General features: G+C 40.0%; 1 protein-coding gene across 1 annotated transcript in view; it reads left to right on the forward strand.

Annotated features, from left to right (window-relative positions):
* The window catches only part of ap3b1a (adaptor related protein complex 3 subunit beta 1a), a 319,942-nt gene that overhangs the window by 72,481 nt on the left and 228,977 nt on the right, over positions 1-18,484 (forward strand). Inside the window, exons 3-6 of the mRNA XM_070879808.1 lie at positions 141-215; positions 2,871-2,966; positions 8,597-8,757; positions 10,331-10,397. Coding sequence (XP_070735909.1) covers positions 141-215; positions 2,871-2,966; positions 8,597-8,757; positions 10,331-10,397 — 399 coding nt within the window. The remainder of the gene's footprint in view (positions 1-140; positions 216-2,870; positions 2,967-8,596; positions 8,758-10,330; positions 10,398-18,484) is intronic.

The raw sequence follows: 18,484 nt of genomic DNA on the forward strand, positions 1-18,484 counted from the left end.
GCTTTTGTAATAACTGAAACAAAAGCATATTTACAAATTTAAATGAATTATCATGGCTTTAGATATTGCATAATTAACATAGAAAAGTTTATCTGCTAACTAATCTGGCTCTGTAATGGAGACTATAATTCATGTTACAGATGATTGCTAAAGGAAAAAATGCTTCAGAGTTATTTCCTGCTGTCGTGAAGAATGTGGCCAGTAAAAACATTGAGGTATGTTCCATTTACTGTGTACAGTTGCTGTTTTTCTTTCCTGATAATATTGTGAATAGACTGTATAACTAACACACCCATCAATTGATGTAATGCAAATGCTTTTAATCCAGAGATGACCTTTATCTCAAGTTGTTTCATACTACCATCAAAGCAGGCCCACATGCTTTATTTCTATTTAGATAATGCTTGCATACTGGGATCAATTTTTTTCATCCCCCATTTTGGTTAGTAATAGAGTTCTCATTTTGTTGAATCAAAATGTGCTTTTCTGCAGTGTGCGATTGTGGATGAAATTATGTAGATTTTTGTTTGACTGTGATATTGGGTCATAGGATTAGAGTTTTCATAGAAAAGAAGGTGGTGCAAAAATAACACATTAATGAATCACCAGTATACAGTTTTTAAAAAATCGAAGATTTGACCAGTATGTCACGGAGTTTGCTGCACTAGAATTGATGGATTAATTAAATTGCTTGCTTAGGAAGGTCTGCCTGAGTTCTTAAAGCTGAACACAGTTGTGTTATGATTAGCATCACTTCAGGAAGCATGGTAGCACGGAGCGAAATAACACTCTGTCTGGGAGCATAGTCACGTCATCCTGAGTGCTCCTGTTTCTGGTCACACATTGTTTTTTTTGGCAAAGAAGGCTTTTACTGCAGATTTGCAGTCAGATTATGTGTGGGTCTCTCGTGGCTAGCATTGATTTTATCTAATCTAAACCTGGACAAGAGCAAATCGACTGTTTTGCAACCTTCAGTGATTTAATATTGGTAGCAGTGGAAAGGAACATTGTGAGGACTCTAGATAATTCCTGACGCAAATTTTTGAAAGCTTCTTGTCCAACTTATCATAAGTCTGCTCATGCAATGTGTATTTGAATTTCTGAACAATATAATTTCATATATTGTAGACTAAAGAGACAATTATCAACTTCTCTATGAAATTGACGTGATATAACCAGAATTTTGTGGATTCAATCCAACTGTTTTAACTTAATCACAATGAAATCGTTTTTTTCTTAAATATGGCATCTTTCAATTTATTTCTTTGTTTCCTTTTAAGACATTATTTCTCTCCCCCCTCTCTCCACTGTGCGTCATTGACAAGATGACAGATGGTGACCTTCCAGCCTCTGCCAATGCAGCCATTACTGGCTACCAGGCGGTATGAGGAGGTGATCAGAGTTTGTGGTTTGACGACTTCTCCAGTTTGGTGTCGTTTCCACGTAGGAAAAATACATCTTTCAACACGTGAAATATAGTTTTGGTCTCTTTCGCTGGATATTTGTCAATCATTCTTTGAAGGGGTCAGTGATAAAATGTTATCTATAACAACAACGCCTGTAACATAGAAAAACATCAGAGATGTAATTGGACAAAAAATGGGTGCCAAGCCAAAGGGGGAGATATTCACAATGGTGACCAAAAGCTGGGTGAAAGAGGTGGATTTTAAGCTGGGTCTTCAGAGGAGGACAGGGAAATGGAGAGTTGGAGGAAATTCCAGAGGGTGGGTCTTCGATGGCTCAATGAAGAAGCATGTACAAGAGGCCAGAGTTGGAGGAGCGGAGAATTCTTTTGGGATGGGGGTGGGGGAAGAGTTGTCGGGCTCAGATGAAATGAGCTTGGGGGTTTAAGTGGCAAGGCCAAAAAGGAATTTGTATATGATAAACTGTTAATTGGGGGTGTTGGGGAACCAGAAGCCAATGTAGTTCAGCAAGGACAGGGGTGACAAACTTGGTGCGGGCAGGTGTACTAGAGGAGCCAAAGTTTACATAGCATGGAAGATGGGAGGCTGGCCAGAAGAGCAAATAGTCTGGCTGAACCTGAGACAGTGGCTGTTGAGGGATGTGCAATTGGTGGGTAAGGGTATGGACTATGTGGGTTTGGGGGGAAGGGTGGTGGGTGAGGGAGAAAAACCAATGGCTTCAGTTTTCCCAATGTTAACTGGAGGAAATGGCAGTTCAGTGAAAACTGGATGCCAGGAAAAGCAGTTTGACAGATGTGGAGAATAGAGCTGAGCCCGTGACTTTGGAGATTTTGCCAAGGGGGCACCATGTAGATGTGAGGGCCAAGGTTAGATCCTTGGGGAAACAGCAGAGATGATGATGCGCAGGTCGAGAAGCCCTTGCTGGAAATGCTCTGGTTATGCGGGATAAGTAAGAGTGGAACTACGCTAGGGAAATCCCACTGAGTTGGACAACAGAGGCGAGGCATTGGAGGAGGTGTGGTTGACTGCTGCAGCAGTGTCGAGGATGACCTGATTTCAGGTCTTCCCGCCTCAGCCTTTGGCATTTCTCCATCCCAATCTCTGGCCTTAATAGTAATTTTAGGAGCTGAGGAATAGGTTCTTCTCTCCACTCGGGTTTGGGCTTTCAGTTGAAGTGAGTGTGGCATGTGGAGAGCATGAGTATTTTTCTTCAATGTTTTGTAAGTGAGCGATGCAACGTGAGGTCAATTAGTGATTACTTAAATTTTGAGATCTGTACTGGGAAAAAGCTGTATAATTTTCTTTGCCAATTTTCTCGTAGTTGTCAAAAATATGTCCTGCTACCAAACTGCTTTTTATAATGTATATGTCTCAAATTATTCAATTGGCTGATTCATCAACTGAATATACTGGGTTTTTTGTTGCATCTCTCCTTTCTCTCTCTAGTTGAAGAAATTGGTTTATGTTTACCTTGTACGTTACGCAGAAGAGCAACAAGATTTGGCCTTGTTATCAATTAGCACATTTCAACGTGCGTTGAAGGTTAGTGTTGTCAAAAGATTTGGAAGCAATGTTCATGAAATACTTATGCAAATTAAACCTATCCAAATAATTTGAATTTTGAATATGATGCTTAATTTAGTGTGATTATGTGCTCAGTTCATTTCTTCGGTTCTGCTTTTTCTTCTTGGATTCAGTTATAAATTTCTACTTTTGCTCAGATATTACTCAAAATCCTTCCCCCTCGATTTCCATTTTTGCCCAAATAATTTTCCACCAAGAGAATATTCTACCCATCACATTCTACCAGAAGAATTCTACCCATGGCATTTCTGCATAGAAACATTGAGGTATTCACCTTGACAATTCTGCACAGAATTTTATATATCCCTGAAATAGAAAAATGATCACACAATACACGAAGTTATAAACGTGGGCCAACATTTTCCCCTCCTCTTCCACAAAGTACCACACCCCACAAAGGGGCTTCAGGTACATGCTCCTTTCCACCTCTGCATGTCTTTCCCACCAACCTCTCTGGGACTTATTAATCTCCATGTAGTTGACTGTCAATGTTTAGAAGCCCAATATAGAAGCTCCGATATGAACAAAGTGCATGTGCAGGAGTCCATCTCTTATCTAAAAGACGATTCCCAGAAGCGAGGAACTGATCAACACTCCTTCCTGGTCTCTCGGATCATTGTTCAGTGGTCTGCTCTCCGGGGCCAACAAGGAATGTGAAAAGAATCGAGAGGAGAGTTCGTAAACTGAAGGAATATTCTGAAACTGCTCAGGAATCTGGAACTGAAACCCTTGTTATTTCTAGCAATTTACACTAAATCTACAGAGGTTGATCTGTTTTGATGAAAATCAGAACTTCATTAAAATCCTCTTGTTGCCTGCCATTGTGCACTTAACCTAGTATTTACAGCGTTCCTTCTCAGTTTTCAGTGTTGGGCACTGTTATGATGTGCTGTAGATATATTATGATTTGAGCATATTGCTAACCAATTTAATTTTTTTATTAATGCTGTTCTGTTCATCAGTCACTGTTTCCATTTAGTTCATTGCTATGCAATCTTTAAAATCAGTTTTTTAATTAAAACTCCCATTTCAAATTAAAACCAGGGTCGTTATGTACACCTAAGACTTTTCACATTTTATTTCGTTTAGAAGAAATGGTTCAAAATTGGGTAAATACATAGCAATTTACAGCATTACCAACTATTTGAAGTATTTGGATTTGAATTGCAGAAAAGCGAGGTTTACTGATAGCCATAATCAAGGAGAGATGTTGTAGTTGGCAGAAGCATGCATATTTTTGGATCCTGAATCGTTTCCTGGAATTTTTCTTTTTTGAATACCTGGAATACTGCGTACAGTTTTGGTTTCCATATTTATGAAAGGATATATTTGCTTTGTAGGCAGTTCAGAGAAGGTTCACTAGGTTGATTCCAGAGATGAGTGGTTTGACTTACGAGGAAAGGTTGAGGAGGTTGGGCCTCTACTCATTGGAATTCAGAAGAACGAGAGGTGATCTTATTGAAACGTCTAAGATTATGAGGGGGCTTGACAAGGTGGATGCAGAGAGAATGTTTCCACAGGTGAGGGAGACTAGAACTAGAGGGCATGATCTTAGAATAAGGGGCTGCCCATTTAAAACTGAGATGAGGAGGAATTTCTTCTGAGGCTTGTAAATCTGTGGAATTCGCTGCCTCAGAGAGCTGTGGAAGCTGGGTCATTGAATAAATTTAAGACAGCGATAGACAGTTTCTTAACCGATAAGGGAATAAGGGTTATGGGGATCGGGCAGGGAAGTGAGTCCATGATCGGATCAGCCAAGATCGTATGAAATGGTGGAGCAGGCTCGAGGGGCCGTATGGCCTACTCCTACTCCTGCTCCTGTTTCTTATGTTCTTATGTTTGTTGTACTCCCTCAATGGCAAGTATATCTTTCCTTAGATAAGGAAACCAAAACTGTTCACAATACTCCAGGTGTGGTCTCACCAAAGCCCTATATAATTGCAGTAAGACGTCTTTACTCTTGTAGTCAAATCCTCTTATAATAAAGGCCAACATAGCATTTGCTTTCTTAATTGCTTGCTGTACCAGCATGTTAAGTTTCAGGGATTTGTGTACAAGGACATTCTGGTCCCTCTGAACACCAACATTTCCCAATTTCTCACCGTTTTAAAAAAATACTTTGCTTTTCTATTTTTCCTACCAAAGTGGTTAACTTCACATTTTTCCACATTTTGGGCTCAATTTTCCCGGGTCATTTGCAATTTTTTTTGACGCGCGCCGTTTTTTCTGGAGGAATTATTTAATTCAAAGCTTCCCCTGGAATCTGCGCCGGTGTAACTGCTTTAGTTACGATTTTTCTACGTTGGCTTTTTTGACCTCTGCGCCAGTTTTCAACATTTTTCTAGTTTGCCCCAGAATGTTTTTATCCGAGGTCGGTATATCTGGCCACTCCCGAAAAACCTTCCGGTGTGTTAACAGAAAACGGCGCACATTGAAAAATTAAGGCTGAAATACGCCATTGTTTTTCATCGAAGTTTTTGGAGGGAGTCTCTAACACTTGAAATATCCACAATAACTTTTTTTTAACCGTTCAATGGCGTACATAAAAGTTTCTTGGATTTCTGAAGTTTTCATTATTTTTTTGCTCACGCCACCACCGAACGTCTTCAAGCAGGGCTGGAGGTGGTCATAGTGTCGGCTGTCGGAATTGGCCCCGCGCCCAAACACGGGCTCGGGGCTCGGCTGGAAAACGAGCCCGGGGGAGGGAGGGTAGGTGGCGATCGGAAGGCTTCTGCACTGAGCCCGGAGAGGGAGGTGCAGATCGGAAGGCTGCTATACTCTGCACAAGACCTCAATGAGTTGTGGGGGGGTAGGGGCCGAAGAGAAGGAGAGCAGTCACAAGACTGCAATGAGTTGGGGTGGGGAGAGAGGGGAAGTCACAAGACGTGGGTGTGATCCATTCATACAGACCTTGGGAAGGGAGAACAAAGAACCTGTCCTGCCTACTGTGTTAATAATGGAACAAAGAATGAAAATGATTCAGATTTAATGTAAAATATATTTTATTTAAAAGTTTAACAAACAGTTCTTTGTACTTAACTTTAATAAAATTATTCTCGTATCAAACTTTAAAGTTTTCAGTTATGATCACTTACAAACTTTATGATCACTTACTAACTGTTAAACTTGTAAATTTACATAACTTACAAAAATCTTTTAACTTGAGAACAACAGTAACAATAATAACAGCAGCAGCAGTAAAGAAAGGCTGCATCCATCTCTCCTCCACCTTATTCTAAGACCGCCCGCTGTGCTTGTTCTTGGTGACTCCACCAGCCCTGACCGCAGGCGGTGGTGCAGTGTTTTTGGGGTTGATACGAAGCTTATTCTTTCAAAGATCTCTGGTAGTGTGTACCTGTTTGGGGGTGGCGGGGGAGCGGGGAAGAGGAGGAGGCGGTGGCACTGTCGAGGGCCCGGCTTGGGGCTATTCAGAGGCTGGTGGGATTAGAGTGGGAGTGGTGGTTGATTCTGTCAATGGGCGCGGGGTCTGGGCGTGTTCCCTTATTGCAGCAGCTAACTCCAACATGCCGTCCCTCATGCGCCCTGACCATGTGTCAACGACCTGCAACATTCCCTCCATCATGTTGAGCTAAAGTGTCTCAACTACCATGTTCAGTGATGGTTTGCACCATTACTGACATTCCCTCCCTCATGGTCACTGACATCGTTCCCATTTCTCGTGAGATTGCTGTTACTTGTCCCGACAGTCCCGCTACCTCATCACCCACCCCACTGATGGCGTCCAGGAGTGATCGTGTCAGGTCAATTCTCTCCCCACTCATTGCCATCATCAGGACCTCAGAAGAGCACGGTCGAGCTCATCCCCACAGGTGTGGCTCTCACCCCACCACTGGAACCCGCAGCCTTGGAGGGTGCGGCCCTGGATGTTTCTCGCTGCACCCCACCCCTGGGACCCGCAGCCTCGAACGTTCGGAAACCATGGAATGTCCCACCACTAGTCACGGAAGGGGCTGGCACCTCAATGGGTGGCACCTGCACCTCCACCAAAGTCAGTAAAACAGTGGGGGCTTCATCCATCTCCATCCCCTCCCCCTCACCCCCATGCTCTTGCTCTGGAGGGTGGGTTTGGAAGATGTTCTCTTCAGGCTCAGCCTCGTCTGAATCTTCTGCATCATCAGGGTCGGCCTCAAGTTCTGCAAAATATAACAGAACACCAACAAATGGTTAGCAGCAGAGGAGGGGGGCAGGGTGGGTAGCATGAGTAGGCTCTCACAGCGCAGGCAGCAGACTGATTTGAAGGACCACGATGAATGATAGCACTTTGCATCAACCAAAGCATAGCTGATGGAGGCAATCCCAGGAACCGAAACATGGCTAGCCCGCACAGTACTTAACATTTAGCAAAGCCAAGCTGTGGAATTTTCAGGACTTGCCCTGTCCCTCGAGTGTGGGCCCAGCTTGTGCAGTGGTGGTTGCTTTTCTCTAGGCAGGACCCATCAAAGCAGCGATCCTCTCTTCCAGTGGTGATGGCTGCAGATTTGCTAGGCCTCCTGTTTGAGTTCTTTCACTTTTATTATGTGCCACCTTCCCCTGCAAAGATGAAAACCTAACTTTTTCGAGGGTATCGTTCTGCTGGGTGGGACATACAGATGGTCACATTTACCATTGGAATTCCAGTGAATAAATGAAATTATTACTTGAACTAATGACTTGACCAAGGTCCTGCCACTTCTTTTTACACTGGCCTCTAGATCTCGTGGTGGTCACCATTGTGCAGTAATCTTCTGCAACTTGGTTCCAGCGTTTCTTCTTTTTCTTTGGGTGGAACTTTTATGTGACGTCTGTTGGTGTCCAGCTCCTGCAATCTGGTCTGAATCACAGTAACTAGTGCCTCCACTTCATCCTGTAAGAAATTGTTGGTCTTTGCACCGCGTTGCATCTTGTATTGCTGCAGATCTATTTTTTCCAATGCTCGCACACAGCACTCCTTCTCACTGGCTTTTTAAAAATGACCGATTGCCACCCTGGAGCTGTACTGCGCATGCATGTCCATTGAAATAACGTCAAACGTCTCACTTTTTGTCGCACATGCGCAGAAGGTGCGGCATTGTTTTTTTTGATGCAAACAGCAGGCTCCATCCCCCGAGGTGACTGGACACGCTGCGCGTTGTCAAATTTGAATTATACATCGGGGAAACTTTAGCAAAATATTTCTGGCCTAGAAAAATGGGCGTAACTCTGGCAAAATATTACTTGAACTAATGACTTGACCAAGGTTCCAGCGTTTCTTCATTTTCTTTGGGTGGAACCAGAAAACGGGCTTGGGCAAAATTGAGCCCAATAATCCATTTGCCATGTTCTTGCCCACTCATTTAGCCTGTCTATATCCCCTTGAAGTCTCTTTGCATCCTCCTCACAACTTGCATTCCAACCTAGTTTTGTATCATCAGTAAACTTGGATATATTACATTTGGTCCCCTTATCCAAATCATTGATTTGGGCTTGGTGCTGTTGGATTGCTATCATCAATGTAACTGTACCCTAAGGTGAACCTTTGGGAGAAGATGGGTGGAGGAAAAAGATCTTTGTGTAATTTGATTTCTTATTTGTCCTCTTATTCATTCTAGGACTCTAATCAGTTGATTCGGGCAAGTGCTTTACGAGTTTTGTCCAGTATTAGAGTATCAATCATTGTTCCAATAATGATGCTGTCTATTAAGGAAGCTGCCAGTGACTTGTCTCCATACGTCCGGAAAACTGCTGCCCATGCCATTCAGAAACTTTACAGGTGGGTAGAGTTATGTGTTTTAAATGAGGTTCTAATTTGGTGAAATTTTAGTTTCTAACATTCAAATTGCTGTAATTGGTACTTTTGATATTCTACAAAGCCTTTGAGTGATGGGATATTCTCATCCTGTTTGACAGGAAGTGGAAAAAATCTATTGTGTTTTCCTGGACTTAATGCAATCCAAAGTCATCTAGATCATTGGATTTAGTGACTTACTCTGTGAAAGTCTCAAACGGTTGCTGGATTGTCAGTGCCCTGCATGGGAGATGCTAATGCTTAAATTGGATCTTGATGACCATACCAGGAGCACAAGAACTACTTCATGTGCACCACTGCTTTTGTTGATTTAAAAACAGAAAATGCTGGAACTGCACTGCAAGTCAACCAGCTTCTGAAATGTAAAGATACGTTAACAATTTGAATCGGGTGCTTCATGAGAACTGATGAAGGATCCCAACTTAAATGTTAACCTATCTTTCCTTTCAGATACTGACTGATCTGTGCATTTTCTGCATTTTGTGTTGGTCAATACAGGCTTTACAGAACACCAGTGACAAAGCATTCTATTGTTTATGCCAGTGGAAAGCCCTCTCCATCGGTAACCCTCACTAATTAATTCCTTGCTTCCTGGATGGCTAGCTGTTTTCCTTGGCTGATCTGTGAAATATTTTGGGGCAATTTTTACGTTAAACATATAGAAACATAGAAATTTACAGCGCAGAAGGAGGCGATTGCGGCCCATTGTGTCCGCGCCGGCCAATAAAGAGTAGCATGGCACTCAGTCAGCAGCCCTGAAGGTTACATATAAACCTATGAACAATGGCGGAAAGGTAAAGAGCACCCAGCCCAACCAATCCGCACTGCAACTGCGACACCCCTTACACTGAAACATTCTACACTCAACCCCAACTGGAGCCATGTGATCTCCTGGGAGAGGTTAACGGTATTATCTAAATGCAAGTTGTTGATGTTTGGACCTGTGTACTATGTATTCAGAAGTTCAAATGCTTAATGAACTGTCAGCTGTTGAGTCAGGGTTTTGGTGGCATTTAATAAGACAATGGAAATCGGTGGCTTTTTAAAAAAAAAAAATCGATAACCCAATTTATTTTCTCCAAGACGTTCTGCATTTCCGCCAGCATTCAGAGGTAAACTTATTTGATACCGCGGCCTTTGATACAGCTGCCTGGATAGCTGGTAGTTGTCACAAGGGCTGAAAGATTCTAGTGGCTGAATCCTGGAGCAGTGGGATAGATTTTGGTAACCTAGAGTTTACCTAACCAAGAAAAGTAGCTCTGATTATGATCAGTTTTCTTCACTTTCTCTTCTCTCTCCTTTTTCTCCCCGCCCGCCCCTGCCCCACCACCCCAGCCTCCCCACTTTCTTTTGAGTCTCCACACACCATTCTTGGGCAAGAATTTAGATCAGGATTCAAGCTTGGATTGAGCTGTGGAAAAAAAATAAACAACTTAATTCATTGACTAAAATTTAGTGCTCAAATCACCACAATAATCAAAATGAAAACTTCAGGATTTAATCATCATGCTAATTATTATTTTGTTCTTGCCCACAGTCTAGACGCAGAACAGAAAGAACCATTAGTAGAGGTCATAGAAAAGCTACTGAAAGATAAAAGTACGGTGAGTGATGCAGGTCTACACTGCCAAATTCTTTCAGGGTTATAAGATGTTGAATATTTCTACCAAATGTCTATGGTACTCGTGACAGAGATTATTTAAAAAAAAATGTATTGAGTTGTGCCTACATATGACCTAAATAAGTAGTTGAAAATAATTATGCAGCCTTTGGCTTTGGATGGTTTTATTAAATATTTTTTTAAATAAATATATTGTTGGCTCAAACTCAATCTCATTGGTTTCATTTATCCTTCTTCTTTAGAAATGTTTAGATATAATTACAAAATGTAACAGTCTCTAAATTTGATAGCCATAAATGGACACAGACCACTTGGGTTTAGTTATAAGATGCCAGGCTTGGATTAGGGACAAAGTGACACTTTTTGGCTTTTGCACAAATTGTGCTTTGTAAAAAAAAATAACATATTTTACAAATCCTTAGTTAGCTTAATCATTTTTTTTAAATGTGTGTGTATATATACAGACAATTTTCCCCAGTAAAAAAACATAGCAGTCTTTGTATATCTGTCTTCAGGTTTCTCACCTAAGATTTTTTTCTACAAATGTCCTCAGTTAACCTCCTGAAGACATTGGCTCCTTGCTTGGAGTACAGGTTCCTGTCACTACATCATTGGTACCAGTTTCAAAGTGGAACTGGACACAAGTCACCCGTATTCCCTCAACCATGGGTGATGAGATTTAAAAAAAAAACAAGTTGGCAAGACAGACAAATTAGAGCATTATCAAATTTTGGAGTTTAGATGGCAGTTACAAACTACTTAACTCCCTGTATTCAAGGGCGTCGCAGTTGTGTCTGATTCTGTCCTCGCTCAATGTCCACATGTGAATGTTCAGTAGTGATCACTGGGTAGCGATTGGGAGCCGGAGCCCTGGTTGACATCCCTATCCTTATGTAGGGTTACTGATGTCAATTGCAATGCCTTGCTGCCACATTGCTTGCAGTCAGCTAACTCGGAACAAACCAGATGCCAAATTTGGGCTGATCTTGATCAGCACAATTATTTGTTGCCTGCAACGTCTGAGGCAATGGTACACCTAATATGTAAAATCATTTTTTTCATTACGAAGCTTCTTTGAGTTCCTGTTAGGCTAGCTAATGGTCTAATTGTCTATCATTAATTTTGCTATATTAAAACATACCGATGGAGTACACTTTGCCACCTGCATTTTTTTTGAAAAACTCTATTTTCCTAATTTGAATGTAATCCCTGCTACACGATGAACGTTTGTTTTAATTATCAAAATTGAGCTGGAGTAAAAATGCAGACCACTTCAGTATCAACTACAAATGCAGGAAGGAAGGTCCTAAATGAAATTCTAATGGTAATCTTCCAGTAGTAACCTGAGCACACCTGCAGGAGGAGACATTATTCTACACTTTTGGTTTTTGTTCTTGCCTCTTGAACTCTGGGAGTGAAATAGTTTGTTGGAGGCATCTGAGTTTTTCAATTTTTCTTTAGATATTATAAGTTGTCTGTCTTGCTACCTTGATTTTTTGGTCACCTGGTGCCAAGCACCATTTATGTTTGAGAGGATGACTTGCTCCCAGTTCCACTTTGAAGCTGGTACAGCTGCAAAAAGGTGGTGTTACCAATGTGATCATTTTTTATTTCCCCCCTCTCCCTGTGGGCAAAAACCTAGTTGACAAATGTAGGATATCCCTCCCTTCTCCTTTCTAAGACTGGCTTATATACGTAATTGGGTTCCTGCAGCTTTCTAGTATTGTGCCCATCCTTGATTTTATCCCCATCCTCTTTGCCTCCCCCCGCCCCCCCCCCCCCCCCCAAATTCCTACCGGGGATATCGAGGCTAACTAGTACTCTTGGCCGGAGTCAGCTTCGTCAGTACCAGCCAAGAATTGAATTTAACTTGGTTATCCATCAGGCCATCACTAAAGCTCTAAAATGTGTCAATCCTATAGGAAATTATATATTTTTCAGACCAAATTTGGAATTGCATAACCAGATCCACCTGCTGTGTATAGAATTCTGTGTTGGTCACATTGGTAATATTTACAAGCTGTAAATTTGCTCCTTATGTCATCAATAAATCTATAGCTGCCTTGATGTATGGAAGTGTGATAATACATGCAAATATATTTGGTTTTACCTATTTAATATAATGAATTTACATAATTTTTAAATACATTTTCTCAATGTTGAGCTGTATCCAGTGATTTTGTAAATAGCTATTCAGATTAAGATGTTTAGTGAAGAATCTTCAATTTATTTGTCTTGGTAGATGGCAATTGAATTTCAAAATTGATTAGAAAGGGCATATTGTGGACTACTATGCAATTTTGAGCATCTTAGTTTATAGTTTGGCAGATTGATTCAAAACCTTGTAAAAGTTGTGCAAGGGCATTATCTTGGCACTTGTAATAACGAACAATTAATATAAAAATATTCTTTTCACCCCTTCCATTTTTCTGAAGCTGAGCGGACAAATAGTCAATCTGCCCATGTTGCTGTGTACTTAACTGCTAGGTGGGCACAGCCAACATTCCTAACCTTTCTCCTGAATAACTAAGTTTGGAGCAGTCACTCAACATTTTCTTTCGTTACATTGATTTCCTACCTTTCTATGTTTAAATAAATGACGTGAAACTTTTTAGTGCTTTTCTGAGATTGATTCAATAAGCTGTTCCTGTTACCTCTTCTGCCCCCAAAAGACATGTTTTTTCCCCACCCATGGTTTTCTGTTTATCTCTGAATGCTTGCTAAAATGCTTTTCCTGCTGTGGAACAAAGAAATGGGAATATGCAAATCCTTCATTGTGTTTAGGTGTTTCTTTTCTCCCTTGTACTCTGAGGAAAATTTTGGTTTGTCCTGACTTTCCCTGGGTATTGCCATAGGAGTTCCACTTGTGAGTTTCTTAAAAAGGAAGATGTCACTGTCCAGTCATTCATGTAGCATGTTGAGTACTGATCTTAAATATGCCTATGTTCACATAGTTGCTGAAGAGTGCAACAAGAAGTTTCTGCACTTCCAAGTAGCAGACAGATGTTATCAATATGAATGTAAGAGAAGCTGAAGGATGAGAAAAACTGTTTGGTCCATTGAGTTTGTCCCACTAGTATTTCAACTTGCTCAGCCTAGCATTCAACTGCATCTTGAAGCTCCTTTGATGTCACTATTTTGCCTGGTAAATCATTTCAAATATTTGCCACTATGAGTAAGGAATTCTTTTTATAAAAATCTGTTTTAAATTTACTTTTTGCTTATTTGAAGTTATGTCCACTTGTACTGGCCTAATTGATGTTAAAAATAATTTTCTGGCATCATCCATGCCATTTAATATATATACCTCGCCCCTGAACTACCTTTTCTGTAAACTATCGCTTAAGTTTGAATAATCTTTACTTGTGCCTCGTACTCTTTACACATGGATGTAAGTGCTATTATTTTGGATTCTCCTCTGCATCACTAGCAATTAATACTGCTTGGTTTTGTTTGCCCCATGAGTCTTCAATGTTAAATTGATGATGGACACAGAGGCCTTTTTGGATCCCCTAAACTTTGGCACCCAGTCTCCAGGTCATGGCCTAGCTGCAGAATGGACCTCACTAATCTAATGGGGATAACTTTTGAATTGTTGTCACTTTCACATTTTAGAAAAGCACCACTTGAACAAATTAAAATTCTTCTCCTTGTGCAAAGTGGCATTAGTAATTGGACTATTTACAAGCTCCCACTTGATGTTCAGAGAGGGAGTCAGTGGAGTGGATTGGAGTGGGTGTAGGGTGGCGAGAGAAGGGGAGAGACTTCAGTCTAGTTCCAGATATGTATTGCTGTTTTGCAAGAGCTCTTGGATAAGAAATTCTTGTGGGAATCAACGAATTGCTTGTTTTGGTAGATGGCCTCCCCATATAACATTGAATTAAATTGAGAGGTGTTTGACACGCATTTGAATTTCCCACTTCGATCTATCTGTGTCATTCAATTGCTGATGATCATCTATTGGTTAAAGAAGTTCTGAAGCTAAGCCAGTGAAATAAACTTAAATCCTGAATTATTAGAATCTTGGGTTTTTTCCTTGGACCCTGACAGACCAGCCAAAGCCATTTAACATTGTTGGTGTTACTCTTGTATTAACAGGATTTGATCGTGAAAGTCCAAACTAACCTGACATTTTAAACAAGTTTTAATGTAGCCTATTTTCTTGAGTTTGAACTGTGTGACAGAGTAATTTTCATCTGTCTTTGTAAGCTGTTATTTCAATACTAAAAGTATGCCTGTTAAACATTGTATCAGTTGCTATGCAGATCATCGGGACTGTTGAAGTGTGCAAATTTATTTTTAGATGGAGAAATAAAATCAGTCATTACAATTATTGTGTGCAAAATAAACCAAATGCTGAAAGAAGAATAGGGTGGTTATTGCAGTAATTTTTTTCTTCAATTTTATTTTGGTTTCCTTTCCTCCTTTCTCCCTGTGCTAATGCACCATTCCCTGGATGAAAACATGTGCAGTCATCCTACTCCTAAGCTCCTGACAGCAGGGGATTTATGGCACAGACTCGTATCCAATCACCTTATCCAATAGACGGTACGCAAACTCTGCCACTGGCACTGTTTTTGTAATAAAAATAGTGTTAAGTTATTAAATAGAAGATGTGCCATATAAGAACAGATGCTACAAAGTGTAAAATTTATTATTCATTGTTGGACCATGAGCATAGCTTCTGAGACTTCAAACAGGTACTTGAAAGTCTCTTAATATCTAGTTATTGAGATGAACTTATAAAACCAACAAAAAGGAATGAATTGTTCAATTGTAGTTTCTAAATTTTGTAACATTACGATTCTGCACCAGATTTTTATGAAACTTTTTAGAAGCATTAATTTGAAGTGGATTAATAATTCTGGTGCCTGACCGCAGCCACCATTTTAAAACTCTTTGGTTAAGCAGAATAACTGTTTTTTGCCTCTGTGCACTTCCAGGCGGTTTGTGGTACAGTGACTAGTTCAGTTGGCTTACTGTTGCATCTTTTACTCAACTGATGTAAGGGAAGCCAAAACAAGTTCCACAAGTTAATGAAATTCTAATTTACGATAAAATGTTCCTACTTGAACTGCACAAAAATTAATCCATATAAAACTGTCTCTTATCTTTAGCCTTAAACTATATTTATGAGTCACTGAATACCTTTCAGCTGTTACACTGCTGTTGATAATCCTTAAGTAAAGTAAGCATTTAATAATAGCAAAAGTGTTGAAAATTTATGTTTTGCATGAGTGAGTATGTTATGATTTGGCTGGTGAATGAGCACTTGTCAGATTTTTTTGGCTTCCCTTCTGTTCTTTCCTGAAGTTGCTGACTTTTTCTTGGGTGTGCTTCTGTAGGCACCTGCAAGTTTCTGGTACCTAGATTGACCAGCTATTCTCCATGAGTAAATCTAGGCCAGGTGTGTTTGCAGCTGTTGAGTATTGAGTGCATCTCAGTTGAGCTCATTCTTGCGCTCACATAATGTCCACATATGTGCATTTTCCAGCAGGAGTCTTTGGGTAGAGTCGGAACTCTCTGCTTTTTTACTTCTCTTTTTAGTCTAGTAGCCAAGGCCAAATATAGAACTCTAGCTGAAATAGTGTAACAGCAAAGATTGGCAGTCCACCTGAAAATAAATATTTGCAGGAGATGAGCCGGTGGCTGCCTTTTAACTGTTGAACATGACACTACGCTAATGACTGTAGTAAAAGAAATCTGCCCATCTATCTATTTAAAAGATGTATGTGTAGAGAATGAGATTCACTGGCACTTGGTACTTAGAAATAAATTGTCACTCAGTGTGATATAATCTACCTTCCCAATCGTGGTTTATCTCCTCTGAATTACAGGTACATTTACTGCTGTTAATAACATCTCTGAATCTGGATCACATTGTAAACATTTTTATTCAATCTATCTTGAATAAGGGACCAACGTAAATTGATTTATATTTTGTTTCATTTGAAAATTAATCTTGCACTAATCTGGTTATTGATTATAAGTCTCCGACAGACCAGAAAAAATATCATTTTGAAGTAATAGAGAATAAACTGAAAGTGGCAATTGGAAACGCACGTAAAGTAAAGGAAGTTTTACAAAGCAGATTAAAGTACTGGCTCTAAAGAGTGTGCACATGCATGTATGTCTTTGTGTATGTAATCTGTTAGTTAACATCTGCTTATTCAGTCAGATATATGTTAAGTCATAGTTCATGAACATTGATTTGATAGTAACTGTTCACTGTTGTGAAGGAAGAAAAACAGCGAGTTTGTGCAGATGTTTCATTGTGATAGATCTATTATCCAGCTATTACAAGATAAATGACTGATCTTTCCAGTTTTCCATGCCTACAGAAAATTGAAATAAGAAGGGAATATCATTTGGGCTGTATGATTAGGGCAGGTGGGATGGCCATTAATTTAAGAGAAGAGAATGCTGGCAGCAAGGGCTGACTTGTACTCTATTATCAATCACATCTCACCACTCTTCTCGTGATGACCTAGCACTCTCAGGTTTGCGAAGCGCTAATTAGAATTCATGACAAAATAGATGCAAGGAAACGTTTTGTACCCTTCATAATTTTATAGGAAATTTATTGTTATTAGAGGAACCATTTGCTTCGTGTGATTTTTCCATTACCAGCTTGTCAACTAGCATAGATAATCTGGAGAAAATATGAACTGCATAGATTGGGTGTCACTTTTGTTGATGGTGCATGTAGTTTACCTAGGAACCCAGCTAATGGCTGAAGTTCTTAGCAACAGCACAGAAAATCAGCAGCCTCCACTCGGAGAAAAATGAACTGTGTTTATTGGGTTAATGTAAAAAAGATATAAATGAAAAATTGCAATTTCAATTTGATAAGCATGCTGCTGATTTTGTTGGGAGTGAATTCTGTTTCTTCTAAAAGCCATTGTGTTCTCAGTGAGATAGAAATTAAAATTCTTTTTATCTGTGCATCCATGTGATGCTTGTGGTTTCTCCAGTATGAATGATTGCTGCCTGAGGAAAAGCTGACAGGTTAAAATTGCACCATATCAGATTCTTTTTAAAGAGACAGTCACTCCTTTGGCCAAGATTGGCTGGGTTTCAAATCTGCCAACAATTAACTGCTCTTTACATCGCACTGTTGATGTAATGTTGAGTATTCAGTATTGCATATACATGTTTGAAATTGCAGCAGTTTATCAGAATATCGCTGTCTCAATTTGTATAATTACAAAAATCTGCTGATGCTCTTTCTCTTCTCCCCCCCCCCCCCCCCCCCCACACACACACACACACACACAATTTTGTGCAAGCATTATTTAGCAAATTAAAGGGTTACAGTGTAGTATAGGTGTGCTTAAATAAATTAGATTTTCCTTAATTTGTTAATAGGTAGGTCCAAGAATATATCTGAAAATTACAAGATATGTAAATGTGCATTGAAATCTGCTAATATCCACTGGGAAGGGAATCCAGCAACCGCAACATTTTCCACTTGCTGTCTTTGGGCATGAAGGCTGATTATTTTTCTTAATGAAAGTTTCTCTTGACGAACCGGAGTGTTATTGGCATGTTAACCTGGCGAAAATGGCATGTGTCAAAAATGCTGCTTTTTAAAATTACTTTCAAGGCCTTACTAAATTAAAAAATAAACATTGTAAAAGAACTGTTATAATTCTTGAACTAGTTGAATAAAGGGCATCTGAAGAATCATGATTGAGCCTTATTAATAAGTTGTACTTTAAATGTATTTTTATTTGCAAAATTAAATGTGCATCAATCAAATTTCTAAGGATGGAAGCTGCTGTCTTGCTACCAATTCAGTTACTTGTGCAGCTAAATTTGAAGGATCATATGTAATTCTTTGCCTCCGTTCCGTTGGCCTTCAATCTCTGTCCTTGTCCCACACGAATGAAGAGCTCTGGTGATGCTCTTTCTGCGCACACGCGCGCACACACACACATTTTGCTGCTATTACTTTAATCATTTTAATTAGGTGTTAGTTATGCGCACTTGTACTGACCAGGGAGGATTTGTGAAGATTAATTTATTTTTATTCTTCCTCCCCCTTTTGAGCACAAGAATCAGCCCTCG

This window comes from Pristiophorus japonicus, chromosome 1, assembly GCF_044704955.1.
Source record: "Pristiophorus japonicus isolate sPriJap1 chromosome 1, sPriJap1.hap1, whole genome shotgun sequence".
Classification (NCBI taxonomy): domain Eukaryota; kingdom Metazoa; phylum Chordata; class Chondrichthyes; family Pristiophoridae; genus Pristiophorus; species Pristiophorus japonicus.